This window comes from Cygnus olor, chromosome 8, assembly GCF_009769625.2.
Source record: "Cygnus olor isolate bCygOlo1 chromosome 8, bCygOlo1.pri.v2, whole genome shotgun sequence".
Taxonomy (NCBI): domain Eukaryota; kingdom Metazoa; phylum Chordata; class Aves; order Anseriformes; family Anatidae; genus Cygnus; species Cygnus olor.
Genome location: NC_049176.1, coordinates 26,819,630 through 26,839,290, shown reverse-complemented (window position 1 = coordinate 26,839,290; position 19,661 = coordinate 26,819,630). Strand labels below are relative to the sequence as shown.

The window sequence follows — 19,661 nt, the reverse complement described above, 5'->3', positions numbered from 1 at the left end:
GTTGCTGTTCAATCCTTCCAGCATTTATAAATGTGTCACAGTAGCCTTGTGTATTGGACTGCTGGAGAGGAAGCAGTGACAGAATAGCCATTGCACATTGATCTTCACTGTGAGCTAAACAAAATCCTGCCTTGTTTACCTTAGTCCATAAAAACAGATTTCCTATAGCACACTAAGAAAATACAATGCGTGATGTAAGTTCTTGGCAGGCTTTTTGTTATATATGTTGGTTTATCATTAAAGATTACAAGTGCCACAGAACAAGGAAAAGGAAAGCTCAACATTTTGGGTAAAAAATAAAACTCTTGCTATTTCATAAAGCATTATTCAACAGATGGAAAAAAAAAACAACACAGCATCTCAGAAAGTTGCATGTTCTGATGTACTAGAAATGTAGAATGACTTGTTTCGGTTCCTTACAGCCTGGATGAAAAATTAAACACATGCACTGCAAATAGTGTATTGCAGACAGGTAGATCTTCTAGAATTTTTACTTGCTGTAGCTTGAAGACGAAGGGCCAGATTTTCCATCATGCTCGACACCTTTGAGATTCCACTGTCTTTAGCAAAACAGTTGTACCCTGAGGCTCTCTGAAAAGTTAATTCACACTTTATGTGCTGTTTATAGCTGGTAATCTAACTGCACAGAAACTGCTGCAACAGTCCTAGTTGTAAAACAGCTACCACTTTTTGTATTCACTTTTATGGTGCATAGACATTTTATTTTCATTGATGCCTAGATATCTAAACTTTAAAAATGCTGTTTCCTATTATTTGATTTTCAAATGAGATGAACCTTAGTAAGCCCCTGGCCCTTCAAGAGGGTTCTAGACTACTCATCTTGTTTGAAAATCACACTGCAATACTACAACTTTTAATAATACATGACATAAAATAGAGATCATTCATCTGAGTACAAGTGATCATGCTAGTTTCTTAGCTACGTTTAGATCATCAGAAGTCTGCTAGTACACTGGCAGTCCCCAAAACTACTGGAATCTCAGTAAAGTTCACAGAGAGCCTAGGCAATGTTTTATTGCTTGTCTGGGCTCTACATAAATGTACATGGAAAGAGTGGTCATCTGTACCAAAGGGGCATCCTTCTACAAGTGTATGACACATACCTAATCCAGCTTAGTTCAGGGTATGAGCATGGTTTATTGTAGGATTTTATGTTCCTCTCTACTTAGACAAATGATGTCATGCCATGAGATGTCCTGGCATCACTTAGAAGTGGGTGGGTGGGACTGGAAGTGTAGGGTGGCAGCGGTTTCCAACCAAGATGCCAATGTTGATTATCTGTGACATGTACACAGGTAGAGACCAGCAGTGTGCTATCCATCTGAGTTTGTGCAAGTCTGGGCAGGAGGTATTTCTTCCTGTACAGTGTAACATGACATCCAGAGATGAAAAAAATATGTATACACTGTAAGTAAAGGTAGACCACACAGGGTGAAGCAGAGACAGAGATGGGCTACGGTGCTCCCACTAGTACCACCGTCACTCAGGCGTGTGATGACAGCAGCAGACAACTCCATCACAGTCACAGCAGCATCTAGCTCTGTAGGTATTCTGTCATGTTAGAAGAAAGCAAAAAAATATCCTGGAAAGAAAACGTCATGCCTATCCCTGCTGCTAAAATCATTTTGATTCCATTGGAAACTAAGAGCACAATCAAGCATCAAACCACAGAAAAAATCAGAGAAAGTTTCTCTCTTTTTCTCATTACTGTAAAGTTTCTTATTTTCATTGTTGCAACCTGTTCATCCATAAATGGTACCTCCATGGAAGTGAAGCAGCCTGGGCACTGATGAGGAAGAGGCTGATGGTCCATCGCACTACAGATAGCTTCAGGCTTATCATTTTCTCTGCAAACTGTTTGTATTTAAATAAGTGCCTTAATTTCTTTGTTTCCTTGTCTGTAACATGGAGATACTGCCTTCCTATATGATGGATTGTTATATTTGTGAAGCATTTCAAGATGATTAAATGGCTCGAGTTATGGAAATGGAGATTATTACCACGTTGAAACTTAAAGGCACTGACCTTGACAAAAAGCTAAGAGACAGTCTGCCTGCGTGATCAGGCAGCATTTGTGAAGCCAGCACTTCACTTTCATGATGCTCTACTGTAACATAATCATCTCTAATGTAGCTGTTAGAGGAGCTTCCCAGCTTCACTGGGAGAACTTGCTCACGAAGGTCTTTTCTACAGCATGCAATTACAAAATGAGAATGCAAGGGAGGGTACGGGATGAATGAAAACAAACATGATTCTAGGACCAACTGTTGGTGGTTAATACTTGACCATTACTTCTTGACAGGATTAATGTCTTTCTAATCACACTAATCCTTTCTGATAACTTTATCCATAATCCATCTATTTCAAAGCAACATCCAGATGGCTTCTGGTGGTGAGGAAGACAAAATAAACAAGCAGAATGGAGCCTTAACAGCAGCTTCTTGTGTTTTCCATTTCTGGGGATCAAGGTTTGCTCTCGATGTAGGTCAAAAATTTGCTTTTTATCAGAAAGCAACAGAAAAAAAAAAGAGAGAATGGCAGAGAAGCTAGACAGTTCTATTTTTATTTGTAAATAAAATACTTCATAAATATTCTGATGCTTAACAGTAACAGCCAGAACAAGCCATAAGGGTGCTCATAAGGGTTTAATGACCTGTTTGCATGGGACTAATTAGATTTCCAGGATGTCCAAAGAATTCCCTTCCTCATTACTTGAAAATTGCTGTAATAATTTTTTTTGGTGGTTGTAGAGGGGGGGTTGTGCAGGTTTTTCTCAAAGCAGACGTAAGACATAGTATTTAATAGTTTCATTTGTTTGTATTATTACAATGTTTAATTTTTTATTTAGTCACATATAAAAATAATTCCTGGAGTTGTTGAGGTCTTTCTCTTTCTTTCCATTTTCCCCTTAAGAACTTAATCTAGGTTTCTTTAGTTCTTCCACTGATCCTGGCTTCCCTCTTCACATTTCTCCCTCAACAAGGACGCAATAAAGAAATAATTTATTGTAACCTTTCATAAATCGCATAGAGACTGTCCAAAAAAAAAGTAAACAAATTTTAATCAAGCCATCCTAGACAAAGTAATTTAGCTGTTGTTTTTTTAGTAACTGTAAACAATGAAACAACTGAAGTCTTAGTGAAATAATTAAGCCTTAAATATCTGCCCCACTAAAATGCTGCAAGTAAATAAACTTTTTTGAATTGTTTTCCATTTCTAGCCATTGACCAAAATGCTGCTATTTTATTTATTGGCTTCCTGACTCTCTTTCACCAATAAAAATGTGAGTAGTTCAGAGAAGAGGTAAGACAAATTTGGCTGCATGAAAAGAACTGCCAGGAAACAAAGCAGAGTAGATTTAGAATTACCCAAGTCTCAGTAAAAAAATCTAGACATCTTTTAATTGTTATGAATAAAAATACAAACCTTAAATAAGATTCTACTCCTTCAAATATTGTGGAGCATGAATTTTGCATTGTGCGGAGATCTTGAGGTCATCAAAACAGAACTCTGAAGAGGCTTGAAAGCCACGGAAATATAAGGACCATAGGACAGATATTTACATATGTAGCAGATACAACAGTTTTGGAGGCTATTCTTCCAAATTGTGTTTCGTCTCTGAGAATACACAATTTCATCCAAAAGCTGTTGGACAAACAAGATGGGAGACTAAAACAATGAAGCAGACTATTCTAGACAGCAAAAAGAAAAGCCACAGAAAGATAATTTTCACATGTAATTGGAACAACCTATGCAGGAGACAAAGAAGTCATGGGGCTACTCAGTTTGTGATGATGTCTGCACTTATATCCAGCACCAGCTGTTTTCAAAGCAAGGTGCAAGAAACCTCTTTAATTGTAGTAATCAGGGATTTCACTTAAATCCTGCTCTACAAGATTTAATATCTCATCTAAAACGCATTAATACATATTTTGGAAGCCTTATTCTCAACATTATATTTTTTCTATACAAACTAAGAAATGGTCCCTAAATAAGAACTTTTGTGGATTTTTTTTTCTTGCCAGGCTCATTAAATGAGTGAGAAGTACTGTAATTATTCAGAAAAGCTGCAGATTGTTTTTCATTGTCTTAATCCTGTTTTGTCCATTTGGCAATCATTAAAACATTTTATGGAAGCTATGCACAAAACATACTTGTGGAAGATACTTAGCTACATAGTAAGTCAGATGATTTTAACCTATGAATCAAATATCTTTCCTGTTATTCCAAGCCTAATCAGATGCTAAGGCTTGACAAGAATTAAAGGTATCCCGTTTTTCATTCCATTGTGTTTCACGAGAGTCTAGTACTGAATGGCATGGGAATATCTTTGCTCAGTTTTAGAAGAAGCTTGGAAGCTGTTGGGAAGGGTTTTATGTAGCCAAGCATGTCTGATAAAAATTATTTTTAAGGGAAAACCTGAACACAATACAGTGATCTTTAGTTAAACCATTTGGAAGCTATTCCTTCTGAATTCCCTATTCCTGAGGAAATGAGAAGAGTATTTTTTCTCATCATTTTTCAGCTACACTATGTGAATGCTGGAACTCTAGGGATCAGCAGTGAGGAAATCCTGTGATGTAACCGTGCATTACTGACTTCATACAGTAGCTGTGATGCTCAGTATGTCTATTAATCTCGATGTCTTCTGACCTATTCCTTCTGACATCAAATATATCAAGCCAAATGAGAAGTAGTTAATGAGTGACTACAGTCTCTTACTAGTTACCGGCACTTCTTCCTAAAAATCAGTCTGAGCAATTGTTTAAAATGTTTGACGTTACTCTGCAGATTCTGGAAAACTTCTTCCTCTTGTCCCTTCTTCAAACTGAGCTTTGTGGGCCATGAAGAACACAGGGTTTTATCTGAACCCAGACCTTTATTCATCCTTCATCACACCAGTTTCTTCTGTTGTGCCTCCATAGTTAATTACTTTTGAGGACTTTCTCATCACAGCATGAACTGAGCATGACTTTATCTGGTGACAGGATAATCTCATTACAGATGATGATCTTGTTAACGAATATCCCCAAGACAGGGCAATCTCATTATTAGCCCCCTCAGGATTTGCCACCTAAGAGCCAATGTATGTATGATTAGATTCCGGCAGCACAACATTTCCCCAGATCCCAACCACCCAACGTCTGAGGCTGAGGTGGCACCCCCAAAAGCAGATGGCCCACTGGGCATCCTTAAGTAAGATTTTTGCCCCTAAGTTCTCCTGAACATACTTCTCAGGTGAACAAGGTAAGAGAGAAGTTTGTTCTGTAGAACAAACACAACACAGTGGCATCAGGGACAAGAGAAACAGTGCGCCATTCCCACAGTGATAATGGCTTCCAGGCAGTACCGGGAAGAAAGCTGTACTGTCTGTCTCCTCGTTAGTGCCTTCTCCAAGTAAGCAGCCTGCATGGTGTCCTACCTACAAGCTACAGATCTGCTTGGTCAAGGATCAGCCCTTCGTACCACTGATGGCCATTTCCCTGTATAATATACCTATGATGAACACAGAAAATGTTTACTATGAAAAACATCCACCTAGCTAGAAATCAACCTGATTATACTTTTTTTTTTCCTGGGGTGGTGGTGTGGGGACCGAAGGTGGTGTGAAACCTCAGCCTGTGGGAAGCATTCAGTCCTAGAAACCTAAGTAACAACATAATGATTGTTTTACAGAAAAGTAATGCAGTATTTTGAGATACATGTAACATTTAACTCACTGTTTTAGAATATTGAGTCTCCCACATGGATGCATCCCAGGGAGATGCCAAGGAGCTAAGCATCATTGCTGCTACTGTTTTTTTTAATATGTAGTGCTGTGTTTGTAAACGATGCTTTAAAGGCACACAGAAAGGTGGAATTTTTCTCAGAATGATAAAAGAGAGGGAAGAACAACGGTTACAAGAGAGAGATAGGGAGATACTCATTTTCTAAATGATCTGCATTACAATGCAATGAATGTTTCCCCTTGCTCCTGTAGTGTTAACAAAAAACATCCTAGATAAGAGATTGGCAATGCAGAAAAGCAATGCATTTTCTTAATTAATCTAGAGGATAGCAGGAACCCGAGCACTAAATCCCACCCATTTGATTTCATTAAATCTACTATAAAGGTTAAGCTGCACTTCAGTATTGGCTCTAGACATCCTTACTGACCAGAGTGAGGTCAAGATCTTATTCAAGGAGGTGCAGCTTAGTACATGACTATTTATGTAGAAAGTCCCGATAATCGGTTCTGTTTTGACGATAAAGCCGGACAATCAGGTCACACCAAATAGTAAATGTGGTATTTTATTTCACCTGCAGTTTTCCTGAGATGCATCCTTTGAAGAGATTACAGAGAATCATTCAAAGCAAAATCTCAGTGTAAAGTCCCAGGCAACACTAAACTCAAATCTTAGCCTCAGACCACTTGGAAACAGCACCAGGATCTATGTCAGAGCAGCCTGGACCAAACTCAGGGGTCAAGAACTACCCTAATTTGCCTGTAAAAGAGAGCCACTGTGAGTTAAACACTTGGTAGAGAGTTATATAGCTTAGCAGAGGTAAGCTTTATGAGGCCACTGACCATCCTCTGGCAGCAGAAAGGAGCCAAAGGGGAAAGATGATGGTGAAATCACCACAGCATTTTCTTTGCTCCCAACGCACAGCCACACCTGCCCCTGAAGGAGTTTGTATGTCCAACTTGCCCCTTAGTATTTTTCATTTTGAAATCATGGTCCTGCTTCACACAGGAAGGAGTGAGGGGCTGACCAGATTTTCTTCAGGGAACCCTTCTAACCTGAATTATTCTACAGTTATGTAGAATTATGTGTAGGGTTTCATACCTAAGTATGCATGACTAATTATTTGCTATCAAACATGTAGGTTAGAATCATAGGATATCCTGAGTTGGATGGGACCCACCAGGATCATGGAATCCAACTCCTGGCTCCACACAGGACCACCCCAAAACCAAACCATCTGTCTGAGAGCGTTGTCCAAATGCTTCTTGAGCTCCAGCAGGCTCAGTGCTGTGACCACTGCCATGCGGAGCCTGTCCCAGTGCCCGACCACCCTCTGGGTGAAGTACCTCTTCCTAACACCCAGCCTGACCCTCCCCTGTCCCAGCTCCATGCCGTTCCCTTGGGTCCTGTCGCTGTCCCCAGAGAGCAGAGCTCAGCGCCTGCCCCTCCGCTCCCCTCGTGAGGGAGCTTCAGGCCGCCATGAGGCCTCCCCTCAGCCTGCTCTGCTCTGGGCGGAACAAACCAAGGGACCTCAGCTGCTCCTTATATATGTTGCCCTCTAGACACTTCATCATCTTTGTAGCCCTCCTTTGGACACTCTTTAACAGTTTTATGTCATTCTTATCTTATTGCACCCAAAACTGCACACAGTACTCGAGGTGAGGCTGCACCAGCACAGCACAGACTAGAGCACATCATGTGAAACTACCCCTTGAGCTTCAAGGAGCAGTCGACAGGATTCAGTCCCCATGAGGGCAGCCCAAGCTTGCAAGTTCCTTCAAGTAACCAGGATCTCACATGGCAAGCAGGGAATATTCTTTTAGACACAAGTGCTACAGCTTTTGCATTACCGCAAGCTTCAAAAAATATGCGGGCAATCACACAAGAAGCAGGTAAACTGGAATAACTAGGAAATCGGGTTTTCTGTTGCATTAACATTATGCAAAAGATACCATATATCTTGTGTTTTCTTTCCACAGCTTAATGTCTGGGCTAGCAGCCCTGGATGCCAAGACTTCCAGCCGATTAGGTATCATAACCGTCACTTACTATCTATGGACAACATTTGTGGCTGTGATTGTGGGAATAATTATGGTCTCCATTATCCATCCTGGTGGAGCAGCACAGAAGGAGAGCACTGAAGAGGGTGGAAAGCCCATCATGAGCTCTGCAGATGCACTGCTAGACTTAATCCGGTAACTACATTCATTCTTTCCGTTTTCTCGAGGTAACATTTTGTACATAAACACATCAGGAATCGTGGCCTGAGGATAAGTTCTGAACCTAATAATGAACACTTTGTTTAAATTAATTAAATTGCAGATGATTTTCAAGTTATCAGATGCTTATGCTGTCACTTCCTAGTAAAACTTAAATAAATGGACACCAAATGTAACAGAAATACTAACAACGCTGGTTTTTACACTCCCACAGAATCAAGTATAGCCTGTGGAGCTCATCATGAAATCTATTATTAATATGAAGACAGTATTAAGATATAATGTTAATTTAAATAAGGGCAGACAGTTGTAATATGAAAAACCTTAAATATACGGGCTGAAACCCACATTTTTCAGGAAATAATTCTTGAAAGTACTGTTACAATTGCTCATAGCAGCTCTCAGATGAAGGATTTAATTAGAAAGACCACTGTTGTGACCTTTTTTTTCCTTATTTTTATCATTACTTCTTCTGTTTTGTGGCTTTTTTGTTTGTTTGTTTTGCTTTGTTTGGCAGAAGCCAAACTGTATCCACAGTAGCCAATGTATCCACATTTCAGGTGCTAGTGGGATGAGTTTCCTGACTGAACCCAGCATGTGCCTCAGATTTATTTTGCTCATGCAAAAAAATCAAGTTTTGCCTTTGAGTGATTCCTCAAGCCAATGATCCCATAATATATTGGGCAAGGCTTTTAGACCCAGTGTGTGCCTGAACCACGAAGAATTCTCTTTGGAGTTTTACTTATTAAAATACAAAATGTTGGACAATCTTTCTTTCAAAAACCCAAGTTCCTGACCCAGACTGAGCATCAGCACACAAAGTACTTTCATTAGATTTACTGGGACCTCAAATCAGAAGGAACTGGGATGAAAAGCCTACAAAAATCTTTTCTTTCTCATCCAAGTTGCACTTAGCCAGCCCATCTGAAAGCCGTATGTTTTTCTGTTGTATCAATGTATTACTGAGAAGGTGCCAAATTATATTAGTCATGGAGCAGTAGCTGAGAGCACTCTCTTTTGTAGCCTTCCACAAAACCACCATCTTCATCTGCAAGGGGAATATGCCCATGTAGTTGTATCTCGCTATCTCCCTGGTGAATTTGCTCTGATCTATGTGCAGTGGGATTCATGTGTGTGCTTGTGACTAGTTAAATCACAATATTCTGCTTCTGCTGCATGAAGGACTATAACTCTTATAGGTGGAGGAAGGAACTGGAGTTTTAAATCTGAGAAAGATAGACGTAAAAGGGAATTTAACAAAAACGTATATTTTTGATGATTATTTTCATAGTGTCAGTGTTTAGAAGCCTTTTCTTGGGTGTTCAGCTGTTTCCTAAGGCCTCATTCTTAAACATATAAATGCTTAGGGAGATAAATGGTGCAATGGTACACCCAAACTGACCTTAAAGCTAGCTCTAGAAAGGGTCTTTCTAGCCACAGGTTCCCATCCCTTTGTACCAGCCTCATTGCTTTTTGAAAACAAGAGTAAGCCAGTTCATGGAGATGTCAGATGAAAAATAATGTGGGGTTGCAAAGTTTAAATTCAGTTCTATAATATTATATTTGCATCAAACAACTGAATTGCTGTATGACTAGAACCCAAGATCTTAATTATGATTTCACCCCCTCCTCTCTATCTGGCTGGTTCAGCTCCCTGTACACCACAGATTTAGTGGCGAATGCTTTATTCTATTTGGGAATGCTTTATTCGGTTGAGTCTAATTGCAGGTAAAATCCTATGTTCTGATCTAAGCATTTGCATCATCTTTAATTTCTCTTCCTACGAACACTCACCTAAGCAAATTATAACAGTTTCCATGCCTATTTCAGGTATTCATGTTTCCACCCAGGCATGTTAGTTTAGTCTTTGGTTTGGGCAGGTGTCAACAATGACAGGCCAATTAGCCACTTATTACTGAAGCTTGAACAGATAGACTAAGGCTCATTCTCCTGTTTCTGTGCTAGGAACCAGCTACAGCTGCATTCGTCTTTCTACCCTGAGTGCAGAGACCGATGGTTTTTATTCCTCCACTACAGAAATAACCACATTCACTAAATAAATAAATAAATAATACAACTGTGGGGAGTGGGCTTTCAGCCTAGATAAATACTATGGGTGAAATCCTGGCTCTGCTGAAGTCAATTGCAAAACTCCTAGATATCTTTGTGGAAGTCTGGATTAAATGTAATGATGTATCTGCTGGTTTGAGCGAGAAAAGCTGATCCTTCAGCTCAATGATAAATCACTTCCATTCACAGCTGGAGACCATCTTTTCAGGCCCAGATTGGCTTATCTTCTCAATTCATTAATTTCCTCCCAATTTATCAATTGCACATGTGCACAGAAGTTCTCGCAGGAAACATCTGTTATTCTTCAAATAAAGAATGCTAAACATATAAGTGGAGAGATGATATATGTGACATAATTGTGGGGTTTATTTTAAAAGCATAAATCTTGGCATGGTGATACACCTATTCCCCCTCGCTTATTTCAGATTTGAAGCCATTTTGAAATGATGAAATGTATTATCATTTCATGTGATGTTGTATAGGACATTGCCAGATTCGGAATTTTTGGCAGGGAGGAAGGATGTTGCTAGAAATTTAATTTCTGGAATTTTTGGGTGAGGATTCTGCTTTTAGAAGTGGTTTTAATAAATAAAACAAAGAACTGCTGCTGAGCCTCATCATCATTCTAAACATCTACAACATTAATCAATATTCATATTTCTGGAGTACGTGTGGAATATGGAGGAATAGCATAATGTACCATATACACAGTAGTATTTTGCAGGTGGTGCTTCCCCCATATATTTGTCTATTATGTAAAAGAAAACAGTAACAAAAACTCGAGTGTATATGACACAATTAGGACACTGTACCACATGATTCTGAAATGACTCTAAACCTCACATCAACCAGGACATATATTACCTGATTATCATACTGAATTTCCTGCCTTGAAACTTGTATCCACAAGTCAGCCATTTTTTGCCACTCTAAACAGAAGTATTTGAAAGGCTTCCTTTCTAAAGGAAACCTCCAGAGATGGAGGACAAGATCTGTGGATGTGAATCTGCCCCTACCAATTTTCTCCCGGATTCAGCCTGGACAGGAAGGCCACTGAATGCAGCATAATACACATGTTTTCAACACTCTACTTTCTAATGAAAATCTTTTGTGCTGTTTTGGCCTTAAGTGTCTGAATTTTGCTTTAATCTGATCCAACTTTAAATAAAATACATCTTTTGCTGTCTGTGGTTGACATCCATTTAACCAGCTAGTTCACTTTCACACTTGTGCAGGAATCTGCCCTTCCATAACTTGCCCCTCTTCTTTTGCATTGTGCAAGGATCTGGGCTGAGCACAAGTAATTCAGAAGGCAATTGTGAGTCTGAAGCTTTATAGAAGATGCTGTTCTAAAGGTGCTTCTCTCTTTAGATGCCTCATTATTACTAGATTGAGACAGATCTACAAATCTGCCTTAACTATATTCAAAGTTTCTGGTATGGGCACTGCAAGGCTCATGAAATTGTATTTTCTTTCATATTTAAGACTATAAATCCTCAGGCTAAGGATCATCTTCTTGTACTCTTAAACGCATCAAAGCACCTCATGCCTTTTGAATTTTAATGCATTTATTCTCATGATGTGCAATACCTCTTTGAGGTAGGGATGAGCCGTTTTCCTTTCTTACAGCTGGAGAACCAAGACATGGAAAAAAAAAAAAAAAAGGTCACTGAGGGTCATTCAGAAAAACCTGTGGTGCCAGAGGAAATATTCGCAGCTTGTATGAGACCTAGTAGGGGTCTTGTTCTAGGAATGTGGCTTTTGGGGCACCTCAATGGAAATAATAGCAATGGATCAACAAAGATCTTTACCTTATTTTTTCTATGTGAATTACTGAAATTAACTGTACTTTTTCCCAAAAATAAGAGTGAATTTTTAGTGGTTTTTTTTTTTTGAGTTAAGAAATGAAGAAAGGCAAGATAACCATTTTTAAAAATAATTCAGATCTCCAGTGTTTTGCCCAAAAGGACAAAAAAGGGCCACGCTTGCAGGAATAATGTCCAATTTAAGAAATTCCAACTAAGGATTAATGTCGAATTTGGTTTTTTTTAACTCGGAAACATATATTCCCCTGACAAGCAGACTAGAAAATGCACATGTGTGAATCAAGATATATTACACAGGACCACGCTGTTTACATTAGCAGTTACTATTTCCACCACACTCCATTGCCATTCTCAAATACCTTTAATTTGTAACGGTAAATTTTGTTGCAACTTAATTCATGCTACTTGTATTTGTCATCAATGGAAATAAAATTTGGCTGATGAGACAAAAATAAACAATCATACTCTGTGAACATTCACATTAGGAAACAAATCCCAGCCAAACTGAAGGTTCACACTCCTGTTTTATATACAGCTGATCATGCGTGCAAATTGGCACCAGAAAATATAGAGTTCACAAATATTTGTAGTCTTTCTCAAGTCTAACCAGACAGAACGACATTGTGAGCGAATTCATCTCAAAAGCTCCAAATAAAACAACTCAGTGAATATTGACAGGATCAAATCATGCCTTATCCAAGCATGACACAAGAGTTTGTACACTCTGGAAGTTTACTGGAAGAATAAATCAGAGCAGTTTTTAACTCTGAATATTCAGGATTGCACCCAATGTAATAGACTTTGAAGCAGGTATCTGGAAACTAAGTTTGGCTGGCCAGCTTTAACCAAAAGAGGGCTTTTTGGTAGTGGTGGTATTTTTTGTTTTCTGTTTTACATATATATATAAATGTATATTATGTATATATATATATATACACATACACACACACACCATTAATAGTTATAATAGGATATAAATATTGTAGAGGATTTATATTTTCATGGGAATTCTAAACACTGTTTTAAATAATTTCCTTTCCCCCTTTTCAAGCTAAAGACTATTTTATTGTAAATACAAATTACGTTTCTTCAAAACAGGGCAGGAGAAACCCAATATCTGCTGTAGTTAGGAAAAAGTCCAGGTTGTGCAGAATGAGAAATTATGCTTAAAGAAGTTTACAGCTGAAGACTGAATTGTATATACAGGCAATAAGATATTAAAGAGTGCATTAAAAGACCCAGGGTTTAAACTATGAAAGAACTTTTTTTAATAACCTTGGCCTACATTCTTCTACCTTTTACCAAAAGCCACTGTGTTACTTGGATAGAAATATTTATGTTTCCTATGGCAAACTAGCCTTTTTTATTAGTTTCAAACTGCCAGTTTTCTTCTATCTCACAAAACAAGCCTGGTGACAGCACTGTTGAACACTGTATGTGACCAGATGTTCTCTTCTGGTTAATTTTTAAGCACTTCAAGCTGCTCAGAATCCCGATCCTCAAGTATTTACAAAGGCCTCTGAAGCCCCTACATGTGTGGTTCCTATCTGGCATAAAAGGAAACCAACATGGAAAAAGAGATAATTCCGTTATGAAGATGATGACTGGGAGATGGAACGCAAAGTGGACTTTTTTGCCCTCTGGTCACAGAGTGGGAGATACATGGGGGCCAGGAGTTAAAACTGCATTAGGAAATCTTCAGCCCTAAAGGGGAAATTGTTCATTCTCCTGAAAACTGGCCTGGACATGTTCTGATATGGATGAACACTTGTCATTAAATGATTTTGCTTTCCTCGAACAATAGTGCGTATGTGTTGGGCCTGTCATGCTACTTTTGATATGACTCAACCTTTTCAAGATTCTTAAAAATGTGATGTACTTGTGTTTCTACCCCAAAGAATGAGTTTCTTGGAAAGTCATAGCACTGTTAGAGCTGTGTCATGACCTTGTCTTTGAGAAGAAGCAGAGTAAGGAGGTTCACTCTCCAGATCCCTTCCTGGAACTGAAATGCCATGCAATAATGTCCCCTTCAGGATAGATAACAGGTCTATTTGTCAAAATGACTCTATAATATTAGTCCTGCCTTGATCTGCAAAAAGACAAGCAAGACACAATGGCTTAGTCCTGATTAGTGATTTTTGCATTCTGTTAGTATCTTTTATCACAATAATGAGGATTTAAATGCTTTTGATTTGCAGACATGTACTTTGGTCCATTTAGCAGGGACTAGTGTGGTTGATATTAAGAACAGGTTTCCTAGAGAGGTGGTTGATGACCCATGCCTGTCAGTGTTCAAGAGGCATTTGGACAATGCCCTAAATAATATGCTTTAAGTTTTGGCTAGCCCTGAAGTGGTCAGGCAGTTGGACTCAATGATCTTTATAGGTCCTCTCCAACCAAAATATTCTATTCTATTCTATTCTATTCTATTCTATTCTATTCTATTCTATTCTATTCTATTCTATTCTATTCCATTCCATTCCATTCCATTCCATTCCATTCCATTCCATTCCATTCCATTCCATTCCAAATGAGATGAGGCACTGGAGATGATTACTGATGTGCAACACGCACAAGGACCCTGAGATAGGTAATTCATTCAGTCTTGCTGAATTAAATTTTACCCTTGATTTCAGGAGTGCAACTGACATCAGCAGGAAGCTATTTCAGATGTATTCCTATATGGCTGAGGGCATGATTCATGGCTTATGTGGTACAGTAACAGTTGTCAGGAGTCTACACAGTTGATGATGAAGTCATCCACAGGAGAGTAAATGCAAATGAATTTTTGAGGTTAAGGGAATGTCATTGAGAAGAGGCACCTGACATGAGACTCTAGTAAATAAGAACCATAGTGCTGTTCATTCTTCTGCAGAGCTGTAAGACCTGGAAACTTCATAGTTTTCATGTCAACTATTCAGACTCCATTTTTACTGTCTCTGTACCCTTGCTGTACTGAATACTGTCAAATATGCAGCCTTAAAACAATGTTCTTTCAAGCTCAGCTATATTAGTTCTTACGTGAGAAATATAGGACAGAGAGCAGAGTGTCCTAAATGGTTTTATGTCCAATGCAAATATAGGCCAGTAAAATATTACGAGGACAAGTATGTTGCAAAAAAAAAACCAACAAAACAGGTGGCTTTAATTCCACAGCCTGGGAGACTGCAGCCAACGACTGCCTGGTGTGGCAGGGATTAAGTACTGATAACATCAAAGTCTGAGAGCAAAACCAGATTGCTGCTGCAGAGCAGAGTGCCCCAGAGGGAATGGGTGTTCTGAATCAAGGAAACAACATCTGCTGTACCTGTGGCTGCTGGCCTAATTTCTTATTAAAAAGGTCTGTAAAAACTGAATGCCTTGAATCAACAGATGGTGTAGTCAGAACTCCAAATGAGTATTTCAGATATTCAGTAGTGTAATTGCAGCAAGAATTTGGCCTAGTATTTGTAATAGGAGTTATGCAGGAGCCATCAAACTATCCCGATAGCTGTACACTTGTGTTCTGTGGACAGTTCCGCTAAAAGCATGAGCAGTAGAACCGTGTAACAGTGGTGATGATATTTGTCCCGCTCACTTCTCAGAGCCAGCAGCCTTCTGAAGAGAGACAGAGGGCACCCACACACAGAGGGGCACAGGGGGCAGTGCCAAGGCATGGCCTGAGCTGCAAAAGGACTTCCTAAAACAATTCAGCTTCCTAAAGCAGCAGAAAACTAAGGGAGCAAAAATGAGTGAATAGTACTATTTGCTAGATTAATTTCTGGGAGACAATGGAGAAGGGAAAAAGACCTCTCGTTTTTGGCAGTGGCAAGGTACTAAATAGTCCTATGTGTATTAAAAGCTGCACCCTTAGAGCATCTCCTTAGACCCACTGCTGTCTGTACTTGCTACAAGTCTTCAAGTTTTTCTTCAAATTCCATGGCTACTAAATTGCAGAGCATGTCTTGCCTTAGTCATACATACACATTTCTAACTCTTGATAGCTCCTTATGTGTGAATCCTCTTACCCCATAAAAGAATGAGGGAAGGACTCCAAAATTTGCTAGTGGAATGAACCATCCTGTGCGTCACAGCAGGATGTAGTCAAAGGAGGTGTTTAGTAGGTCACTTGTCTGCATATGCTGCTATCACAGCAAATGCAGGCCAGGCATGTCATCTGTGGCTCAACAGTTCATGGTCTGTAGAAAGTTCACTGACTTGATATTGAAATTTCATCTATGTTCACTCTTCTAACCTGTATTGAACACTCCCGCTTTGTCTGGCAGAATTCTTGAAGCAGAAGATGCTCTGGGAAATGCATCTTGTGTTCTTCCTCAGGGCAGACAGTATTTTTCTCTTAATTTTTTTTATGTAACCAGAAACCATATGTCTGTTTCTGTTTTACAACTGCATCCTTGTCTTAGACCTAGATTTATCTACATTCCACACCAGCCTCACTCACTGTTATGTACCATGTTTAATTCCCTATTATTACGTGAAATTATTTTTGCCAGGAATGTTGAATTGTGCCGCCGAGGTTAGAGACAATTGCTTGTACTACAGAAGTGAATCCCAGATCACTGTTTCACGCAGTGTTATTTTGTGTCCTGTATCTTGTGAGCAATTTGAAAGCAAAGCTGCAAATTTAGAAATATTTTATCTGCTTAGTTGTTTTAATTGAATAAACATAAGAGCATTTATAGGTGGTGACAGCAATGAGTACCTCAGCTTGAATTATTACTTCTTAAGTACTGACAGTGTCTTTAATACAATATATGCCAGTGATAAACCAGTACCTGTTCCAAGTAGAGGGCCAGCCTCACTTTATGATCCTGATACCAGACCCATGTGGGTAGATCTTCATCCTTGTGCAGAATCGCAGTGAAGCTAGTAGGGATCTGCAGAGGCCAATCTGACTACAGGTTGGATGCCTGGAAGACAGGCAGGCAAATATCAACATGCAGCAAAATGTTCCCCTAAAGCCAGAATTCATCAACTTTTCTGAAGACACCTAACTGAACAAACAAACACTCCCAGTAATCTCCCATCTCTTTGTGCCAGTTTGATGCATTCTTCTCATCATTTGTTTTTGGTCCATTAGAGTTCTCTTCCACGAATTGCTCTCTTGAATGTTTTTAATTAACAAAACTAAATTTTGGCTAATACTGGATTTTTTCAATCCAAGTAAACCAGCTTAAAATAAAAAATAAGCCGAAGTTCTGGCAAACACATTCAGGTCAGCCTTCACTAGATAAATTGTGTAACTTTGGTAGGCTAGTCTCAAAGACTGGATCACAGTGCATAATATATTAAAAAATATTGGGAGAATTCCAGCATCCAGTATTAAGTGGGTAGTTGTAATTCCTGCGGGATAAAGAATGATAAAGAAATAAAATGCTTTAATCCTTCACAAATTTGTCTAACATTTAATCTAGCTACTAACCATATGATATTCCCTTTCTCAAGCAGTCTCAATTTGTTCTTAATTCTTCTAATTAAGACTATAAAACTGGGACAGAAAACAGAAATCATCAGCAATTAAAGTCATATTTCTTTGTAAAGCTTTGTCTCACACGTGACATTCACAGTCAGATCTAAGCAGGACTGCTCAGTGTGATTCTTTCTATGCTTTCAGCATAATTCACATTCTCACAGCAGGTTACAACACAATTACCACATTACCACTTCGTACTCCTACAGAACCTTTCTTCTGATCATCTCAAATCATAAAACAAATGTGATTTTATATTACTGAAGCCTTTAACGATGTCGAAGCAGAATCCCCTTACGAGGCATAATAAGGCAGTAATGAACTTTTCTCTTCAGTGCTTCCCTCTCCTATAAACATCCTCTCTGTCTCTCCCAGGTCCAGCTCCATCCAGCTGTTCCTCCCTTAGTCCCCAGCCACAGCCAAGCTCCTGGGGCTCACGCAAAAGGTTGTGTCTGCATCTGATAGGAAAGCGATGCACAGCTGGCTGTTGTCTGCCTTGATTTGGCTACAGATTTGACACTTGAACCAGGGAATGATCAGCTTTTATGGAAGCTTTGCAGAGATAACTCAGTTGATGGCAGTACAGCAGCACAGCACTGCTTACAGTGGTGTAGGGAGCGTTGTTCATCGCTACCCGCATTGCTGCACAGTGAGTGTCTTAAACCAAGTCACTGCAATTAAATGACTGTGTACAGAGGGACTGCATTCCTTTAACTAAACCTTGCAAAGTAAGCCTTATGATAAGTTGCTTTCATGGCTGCTGCCTTCTGATCTCTGGTCTCTATAGAGCACAGGCATCATCATGCCTGGGGCTCTTAAGCAGGACTGGTGAAATGGAAGAAGACATTGGCAGTGTACAACGCAGCCAGGAGGTGCTGCGATCCCTCAGTGATGCCAGGTGGCACATCAGGCTGCACGGGACAGATCGTCTCAGCTGTTTCCCCTTCACCGAGGAGAGAAAGGGCCAGGAGAGTTAGAAAAAGAGTAACTGAAGTGCTGCGCATCAACCTCATAGCCTGCCTGTATAGCACTAAAGTTTGCCCTAGAGCAACAGCCTTACCAAAATGACAAATTATTTCTTTATGTGGTTTGTCTGCTCTCACATAGCAGGCCAACAAAACAACTCATTTTCAATCTTCTGCTTCAGTCATCAGACAGTACTGCTCCCCTGCAACTCCTTCCGCTTGACCCTGCAAAGGATAATTAATTATCTGTTTGTAGCAATTGCTCTGTCTGAGGATACTGAAACAGATTCTCTCTCTTATACGTCATAATTTGAGATGCAACCATAATGTCACATTGTTATGACTTAAAAGAGCAATAAAATCATTCTTTCTAAGCCAGTGCTGCACAGGATGCTCTTGCCATGACTCCACTTGGCAGCACACAAATGCTGCTGCTGCAAGAGGAAAGCAGATCTGCAAAATGTCTCAGGGCGGCATGCATTTACCCGTGTATGCGTGCAGCAGTTCTCCTTGCAATGAGAACAGGCTTTTCACATATACTTAAATGATGTCCTGTCTTGAGGCTTGAGTTGGAATTTCAATAAAAAGTCCTTTGGTTAGAGAATTCAGGATAATTCAGAAATTATTCTCTTTGCATAAGGTTCTGTATATGAAAGCACAGAATTGGGCCATAGGGTGTCACTGTCTTCTCCCTCTAGCTTCAGAAGCTTTGTGCTGAAAATAAGTCAGTTCTGTTAGGTCCTATTCGAGTGATCAGATAAATCTTGATTCCTAAACAGTACCTGGAAATATATGACTTTAGCTTTTTTGCCCTACTGCACTATGATTCCTCTTTGAAGCCTGTAGAGGGTGTGCTCTCCATTTCGAATTAGGATCGAATGTCTTTCTACAAGGTAATAATCTAGCTCAAACACAAGTTACAAATTAGCTCCAGATACTATTGGGTGAAATGTCATGGTCTGAGATACACTGAAAGTCAGAAAAGTAATAGCAAGAGTCCCTTTTGGAATTAAAAATCTATTAACCTCACTTCAAATCTCAGTGTATGTTCATTGTTTTCCATTGTAGCTCGGCTGTGAGCAAAGATGAAACTCTTTGCCTCACGTCAATCTCTTATTCTGAAGCCTCAGAACCATGTTAAAAGAGACTGTACAGCTGTAGTCCCGATTCTTTTAATCAGGGATCAGATCCTCTGTTTGAAAAGCAAACTGTTCTTGACCAAACCTCTGCAAAGTCTACATCACTTCTAACTGTAGTGATGAAAGTGTATCAGGACATTACTGTAGTATGTAGTTCATGAGTCATCTCAAAGCAGTGATCAGAAGTCCCAAAACAGATTACAGCAGCCAGGGATCCCAGGAATA

At 39.4% G+C, this 19,661-nt stretch overlaps 1 protein-coding gene and 1 long non-coding RNA gene across 4 annotated transcripts in view; one reads left to right on the top strand and one right to left on the bottom strand.

Annotated features, from left to right (window-relative positions):
- SLC1A7 (solute carrier family 1 member 7) overlaps positions 1–19,661 on the top strand; it is a 50,310-nt gene that overhangs the window by 8,324 nt on the left and 22,325 nt on the right. For all 3 annotated transcript variants that reach the window (XM_040565460.1, XM_040565458.1, XM_040565459.1), the window contains exon 3: positions 7,727–7,942. In XM_040565460.1, the coding sequence (XP_040421394.1) occupies positions 7,727–7,942 (216 nt within the window). The remainder of the gene's footprint in view (positions 1–7,726; positions 7,943–19,661) is intronic.
- LOC121073918 overlaps positions 1–19,661 on the bottom strand; it is a 28,786-nt gene that overhangs the window by 8,324 nt on the left and 801 nt on the right. Inside the window, exon 2 of the long non-coding RNA XR_005822008.1 lies at positions 16,638–16,772. This is a non-coding gene — a long non-coding RNA (uncharacterized LOC121073918). The remainder of the gene's footprint in view (positions 1–16,637; positions 16,773–19,661) is intronic.